This window comes from Arachis stenosperma, chromosome 4 (genome assembly GCF_014773155.1).
Source record: "Arachis stenosperma cultivar V10309 chromosome 4, arast.V10309.gnm1.PFL2, whole genome shotgun sequence".
In the NCBI taxonomy this organism is placed as follows: domain Eukaryota; kingdom Viridiplantae; phylum Streptophyta; class Magnoliopsida; order Fabales; family Fabaceae; genus Arachis; species Arachis stenosperma.
In genome coordinates this window covers 146,116,304-146,124,161 of record NC_080380.1, presented here as the reverse complement: position 1 = coordinate 146,124,161, position 7,858 = coordinate 146,116,304, and the positions used below count along the sequence as shown (strand labels likewise).

Genomic DNA, 7,858 nt, shown 5'->3' with positions numbered 1-7,858 from the left:
ATTTAAATTATTCATTGATTATAGAAACCAACTTCGTCAACACTAATATCATGAGACGAAGATTACATACCCATAAAAAAATATTTATTATATACTATAATTAATTTACTGCCGTGCGGTTTCATTCTAGTTTTTATTAAAATTAAATCTAGTCATTACTTAACTATCAAGAAAAGAGTGTGTAATCTCACACAATTAGATATAATCTCACATTATTAAAAATATTAATAAAACTAATTAATAGCTACAAATCACAAAATATACTGGCATGCACAAGCAAAGAAAACTTGGATATCCCAGTATTATGTGGTGGTGTGGAACATTCGAAGTTCAGGAACAAAGTGGTTTTTGAACATTATAGTCTATAGACCAATTATAGCAAACGAAGGAACTATGCTGGAATTGTTTCTAGCTTTAGGGTTGAGGGCTTAAGGCATAGATGCCCGAATTTCATTACTGCCCCCAATAAGTTTTGGTGGACTTGAACCAAACTAGAGCTTGGGTGAGAAAATGGAAGAAGAAATTAAAGAAACAATAAAGAATAGATACTAAAATGCACTGATCATCTTATTTTGGCAACTATATTAAGATTAACAATGGATATAGTATCTTGAAGATGTGTAATATATAGCATCAGTTGTGGCTCCTCCAACAACTTAATCACCTTCAATGGTCGGAATTGGACTACAGATATGAACACAAAACTCTTGATAGAAACCCATCAAAACAATACATCATCCTCAGCAATTTCTGCTAAGGCACTCATACAAAATTCTTCCATAGAAGAAATCAGAACTGCCACCAACAGTTTCGATGAACTCTTCGTGGTTGCTGTAGGAGGATTCACGAACGTGCACAAAGGCTACACAGACGATGGTGCAACACCGGTTGCAGTCAAACGCGTCAAACAGGGTTCTCAACAAGGTGCAAATGCTCTCTCAGCTACGCCACCTTCACCTCTTGTCCCTTATCGGTTACTTAGTGTTGCAAGTGTGAGGAATGTATAAAGTTAGTCCCACATAAAAGAAAATAAGGATGAGTGAGGAATTTATAAGATGAGAAACCCATTAATTTATTATCAGTTTTAGGCTCTCAATTTTCTATTCTCTCTCAAAACATTTTTTAAAATTTATATATGAATCTTTAATGTCATAATAAAAGCAAGGAAATAAAAAGAAAAGGGAACAATAAATAGGGAATTGGATACACAATTACATTAAGAAAAGAAAAGAGAACACTATTGATCACTGATAAGCATAGCTTAAGCTATATCAGCAGCACGACAAGGCAATGTACGAAATCAATTACACATGGAACAAGTCCATAATTTTGGTTCTCAACACAAAGACACTTATATCCATTTTACACACTTCAGTGAGAATGAAAAACCACCCTCCCACACACATGAATTAGTTCCCACTAGGAGGAGGACCACCAAAGAGGTAACCCAAGGAAGATCCACCACCTGGGGCAGCATGAACCTTTGTAGATGGTCGATCCTGCACCCGGAATTCAAACCACTGTTACCAACATTGACTTCTAATTATGATAACTAAGGTCAATAATAAAAAATATTTCTTAATCTTCAAAAATATGGCATAAAACAAACTCAATTTTGTAACAAATGGAGGAGACAGAGATCTATTGAGTAGTAATTCTATAATTTCAATTGGGCCAAAAATTTTGGTTAACATTCAACATCAAATTAGTCATCTGAATTTACCTAACATAGACATGAAAGGATAAGCCCCCTGATAGTTAGCATATTCTCTATATGAATGAGAACAGATTTCCATTACTCACAAATTAAGCTGTAATTAACATGGTTCAGATTAATTTCTACACTTGAGGTTTGTGCGGTAACTTAATTATGCACAGTCCTGTTTACTAAATTTCTGATCCTGTCTTGAGCCTGTCTTAACTTGTAGAGATACATGTAAGTTCATCACTTGTTAGCAAACATTACTCATTAGTCATTACTGTTAGTCAATGATAAATAACAGAAAATTTTTCAATCCTATCCATTATAAGTTTGCAACGTGGAACTGCCAAGTATTCTAGAACTTTCAAGGCTAACATACTCTATCCTGGAGTAAATGCAGTCCAACAGGAAAGAATGTAATAAAGAAATTAGCAAGAGACGTACTGTGAGAAAATTGCCGCAGTTCTGTCCTTCAGCACGGTGGTAATTGTTGGTAAGAGTCCCTGGAATTCCCGCCGGAATTTGCTTCTCGGTTGGTGGTGATGCAGCATGCACATTCGAAGGAGTATGTCCACCATTTGCAGGCTGACCATGACTGCTTGCTCTTTGGATATTGCTGGCAGCCGCGGTTTCTCCACTGCCAAAGAGATAGCCTAAAGAGCTTTGACCACCACCGGCACTGACCCCGCGACCCATTTCCAGTTGGTTTAGAACTTTGTGTGACTAAACCTGCATTGCACATTTACTTTGTTGAGAAATCTAGTGTCCAAAATTTACAAAATCATGAAAGGAATCAGCATATGAAACAGAAAAAGCAGGGGATATTCATAGTCATAGTCATAGATGCCTATATCATTTGGAATGATTGAAAAGGGTTTCACATCCCTGAGGGATGAGTGAAAATGGCAATCTTGTATCATACAAAGCAATCAAAAGCACATAGATCCCAACAACCATTCTAGAATTCTCATATTTCAATTATCAAAAGCACATAGATCCCATAGGAAAAAGCCAAGATTTTCATTTTCCAAGGACTCTTACAGCCAATGAAATCAAGTGCAACAACATCATATCATAAAAGAATGAAAAACACAGAAGAATATGCAACAAAAATACACATGCAATGACAGTTTCATGTAGCACCAATCATCAAACCAAATAACAATGATAATTAACTAATTAAGCCTAACATGAAAACACAATTGATGAAGTACAAGCAGTCAACAAGATTGAGAAAGCAACTGAAATGAAGTGGATCCAAAGTGAAATGTACAAAATTACAAGGCAGTGATTGAGATCTGGGATTTGATTTGATTTGCTTACCTTACACTCAAGAAGAGTCCACGGAGTCGGTGACAAGTTAAGTGAGTTGAGTTCATGTTTCATGAGTTGTAGAGAGAGATATAAAAGCTGTTCAACAAAATGTAGTTGGAGCTCAAATTCAGTGGGCCCATAATCGACATGGACCACATATATTTGCCTTCTCATTCTTCATACAGGTTTTTCCGTTTACTTTATTTTATTTTCTTTTTTAATGCAGTGTAAGAGGGTGATTAAAATAACATTATGATTAGTGTGTTAATTATCTTGATGTTAGATTTTATTCGCAGCAAATTCAAAGGGAACCATTGAACCAACAAAAGCTTATTCACTTCTTAATTATCCCATTCTTTGTCACAACTAATGGACGACAGAGAAAACACAAACCAAGACTCTTCTTAAGAAAAATCACATCACATCTTAATATATTAGGTTTAAAGGTTAAAACACATATTAAGATTATTATCAGTATAATTTTTTTTAATATTTTACTTTAATAAATATAAAAAAAATTAAATTTACTATAAAAGCATTTTAAATTAGTATCTTAATATGTATTCTTATTATACATATTAATGAAATCCTAATTTATGATTAAGATAATAAGATATATATTTATTATTTCTTACCGTATCTTTTTGATTGGTAAAAAATGAATTTATTGCGGATCTGAATGAAACTTGTTATCAACTAATATGAATTACTATATATATAATGTGAAATTTAAACTTTTGACATTTACTTAAGTAAATAAATAAACTAATTATTTAACTAATCTAAATTAATTAAATAATAAATATATATTAATTTAGTTTAACATTCACCTTCATAAATAATAATCACGTTAAGTATATATAAAAATAAATTACGTATAAATATAAATTAAAAATAAGTAAAATAATATAAATATTTATATACAACACCATAGTAACTTATTTAGTTATTGAAATTATATATATATATATTTTGGAATAAAGTATTCCTTTTTAACTTCAGTGACTTCAGTCCTAATGTCTAGCGCACTTCGCATCTGGATTGTTCCAATTCCAAAACTAGCTTGTCATTGGGGCAAAGTTAACAAAGCATACAACGAATTAAGCTATAACTTCTTTTTTTTTTTTCTTTTTCCATTTTTTTATAAAGAGACAAAGCAATTGTCCCTTTTTCAAGGATCACGCATGCCACAACTTGCATTATTGGATCGTCCATGTCTACGAGAGCAAAAGCCTATTTTGCTTGCTACATGAAAAATTCGCTACCTACGGTAATGGCTAAAAGAGTAAAGTTATGCAATAACAAGATACATAATTTCATTAGAATTTTAAAAGGAAGAAAAGAAAAGAAAAGAAAAGAAAAGAAGTGCATAAACCATTTGATCCTTCTCTTATTGTGCTACTTTCGTTTCACCATCCAACAACTTAAATAATAGAAAATTTTGGATTGAAAGAATATGATTTATAAGTTTAATAGAAGAGGTGATTACATTAACACCCTCCAAAATTAAAAGGTGTTATATTTTTAAAAAAATTATAGAAGGTATGGTACTATCTAAATGATATCAAGAGAAATTAACGTATTCAAGAGTAATTTGATTTACAATATCATCAAATCTCTTGTTTACCTTTTTTCTTTTGGAATATAAGAAAGGACTAAACAGTTAACACCTGAGGGTGGGTATTTTTTTTTTTTTTTGGTCAAGTGAATTGGACACCCCCCAATCTTAGGCATTACATTCATACACCCATGTATTACACACTCACACAACTCACTCACACACACTACATAGGAATACACATAAATGGTTCTATATTCCTCCATGAGGACTTGAACCCGGTGCAGCTCTATGGGAGGCACACAAAGTGGCCATCTAACCCAGGCCTCGGCTGCGAGGGTGGGTATTTGGGTGGCTGCACTTCATTGTGCTTTATCATTTTTGGATATACACAGGAAAAAGAAAATGACTGTGTTACCAAAAAAGGCCAGACCCAAGACTATACATGACAAAAGATGAGCCCACATGGATACTGAAAAAGAAAATTGGACCAAGAAAAGTACATATCAACCCAACCAAAAAAGTATTCTACTCGTACACCAAAAAAAAAAAAAAGTATCCTACTCATTTTAAGGATAATTGATACAATTGACAGAAAAAAAAAAGGATAATTGATACAGTTAGCAAAGTGAATAATTTTCTGCCTTATACAATTAGGTTTTTTTTTTTTTGTCTACGGTATCCCCTAACCTAGGGATGTCAATGGGGCGGGGTAGGGCAGGGCGGGGGCGGGAGATGCCTCCCTACTGTCCATCCTCACCCCTAGATTTACTCCCCGTCCCCATCCCCGTTTTCCGTCGTGGGGGAATATTGCTCCCCATCCCTATTTTTCACAGGTCCATTCTCCGCGGGGATCCCATTTTCCATCTATCTTATAGTTCTAACTAATTATTAATTTCTATATGAACAATGGTGTAAGCATCCATTCTATACAAAAAGTCTAAACGACAAGATGGTGACTTCTTTCGAAATAACGCAGTGGGAGACGCAACGGTGAGCCAGAGGACAGAGAAGTAGACAAGGTGGGAGACGCGATAACAGAGAGGAGAATGGACACGACGACAGAGTTATGAAAAGGAACGCCGCAAATAGAGAGCACGACGCAGTGAGGATCATGGCACAATGAGGTGTGACGATGCGATGAGAAGGGAGAGTGGCGAGAGGGTGGCTACAAAGAGGTTAGATGGAGTATGGATAGCGTTAGGAATTTTTGAATTGAAGAAGGGTTATGCGGATTAGGAGTTTTGGGTTTCTATATGTGTGTGTCTGTGAAATGACTAAAAAACATATATGAGAAATAAACTATTAAGGACAATTCAGTAAATTTATGAATTTCGGGGATTAGTGGGGATGGGGCAGAGATCCCCGCTTGGGTCCTCGCGCCCTCAGGAGAATTTTGTCCCTCGTTCCCATCTCCACGAGAAAAATTCCCCACAGAACAGATCCCCATTTGGGGCAGTTCCCGCAGGGATCCCCAAGTGTCAAGGAGTTTTGTCATCCCTATCCTAATCCGACTGCCGCTGGCCAATTGGTTGTTACATACACAAGACAGAATTTGAACTCCCACACTTACTTAAACAAACGAATGAGTTGAACCAATCCAAGTTGCGTAAACAACCAATAAAGATAAATAATCGCATCCTTATGGTTCAAACCTTGATAAAATGTCCAATACCCAAACTTTTAACAAAACAGAAGTATACTCCGTAAATCCAAAAAAAATATAGAAGGTACAAATATTCATTCAAAGTAGTCTTTGCATTTGGGACTTTTGAAGATACAAAAAACAAAATTGGTTTCTCCCAATTCAGTTGGTAGCAGGTATTCAATTTTTTTTCCTCAAATTTGCGTATGAATTGAATGTCACCACCCACAGCTACTACTATACGAATATAATCTCGCATTCAATATTTAATTTCACGAACGCACTATGTTTGGGTTCTAATGTTTTTTTTTTAAACTATACTAAGGTCCAGTTTAGGTAACTAACTTAATTAAACGTCTTTTGATAAAATAACTTAAACAATAGATGACTCTGTTAAAAGTAACTTATAAATAAGTTATTTTGTGTTTGGATTTTTAACTCTAAAAGTGTTTATTTTATAGAAATATGATGAAAAGTAGAAGTATTATGAGAGAACTCATTTTTTTACTTCTCTATAAACTCCTAAATAGCTTCTTAGAAAGTTGCAATTTAATTTTGAAAATTGTACCAGACATTAATACTACTACTTTTCATAAATCAAAAGTTAAAAAAAGTTATTTCTAAACTTTCTCAAACGGACCTAAATGTATACTAAAATCAGCCACCAAGATAAAATATATATTGGAATATAAAAAATATATTAAAAATAAATTAAATTACACAAATATTTATTTATACACAAATATATAGTAACTAATTTTAGTAATTGATTTTAGTGTCTAAATACTATTTTTGTATTTTTTTTATCCTCAACAGCAATGTCAAATATGTAATTGATTAATTAATTAGAGGGAGTGTTCCAGGCGCAAAAGAAATTCAACTTTCATTTTATTAAAAAAATACTACTATTTCACTTTCTCATTGGTCGTATATTAGAAGTCAAATTCAATGAAAACCATATGGACTTTACAAATTGTATGTTCATGAATGATGCTTAAACGTGAGAAGAAAAATCTCGGCGTTAGAGAATATTATAGTAGACTCATCATATTAGTAAGTTTGATGAATACTTTTTAATAATCTTATAAAGCATTGTTGATTTTTTTTTAATGAAAATTTCAATATTTGATACCTCAAAAAAGTTTATATTATATTAATCTGAGTTTCTTTCTCCATTCCAATGGTATCTCAAAAGGTCAACAACATATCAAACGCGTTCTCACGCGAGATATCAACAAAATCAAGAGGTTAATTAAGTAGTTAAAACATCTTAACTTTCCTTGAACATTTGTAAAGCACAACGGAATTTCTTTATTCATTTTGCTAACAGTTTCCATCTATCATAATTAGAGTGGAAAAATATTAAAATGTTGGGAAAAGTATGTAGAAAAAGGAAGAGAAAGAGGGAGAGAAAGTAGAACATAACACATGCCAGCCATGTTAGACCATCAAAAAAAGAATGTAGAACACAATTCATGCAAAGACTTTTCCTCCTTTGCAATGTGCATAGACATGATCCCATGCTATGAAGAAGTAGATTTTGGATTTTAATTTTGTATTTTAAGTATCTCCATCATTATTGTTATGACTAATTCTGATCGAAACAATTCTTCTGTAGACACAAGTCTAACATGTCATC

General features: G+C 33.4%; 1 protein-coding gene across 1 annotated transcript; it reads right to left on the bottom strand.

Moving 5' to 3' along the window:
* Positions 1 to 1,169: 1,169 nt before the first annotated feature.
* On the bottom strand, positions 1,170 to 3,149 carry LOC130973427 (protein SPIRAL1-like 1). Its single transcript, XM_057897928.1, has 3 exons — positions 3,026 to 3,149; positions 2,147 to 2,431; positions 1,170 to 1,499 (listed from the first exon to the last, which is right to left on the bottom strand). The coding sequence occupies exons 2-3, from the start codon at positions 2,396 to 2,398 to the stop codon at positions 1,410 to 1,412; spliced, it is 342 nt and encodes a 113-aa protein (XP_057753911.1). The 5' UTR covers positions 2,399 to 2,431; positions 3,026 to 3,149; the 3' UTR covers positions 1,170 to 1,409.
* Positions 3,150 to 7,858: the final 4,709 nt, after the last annotated feature.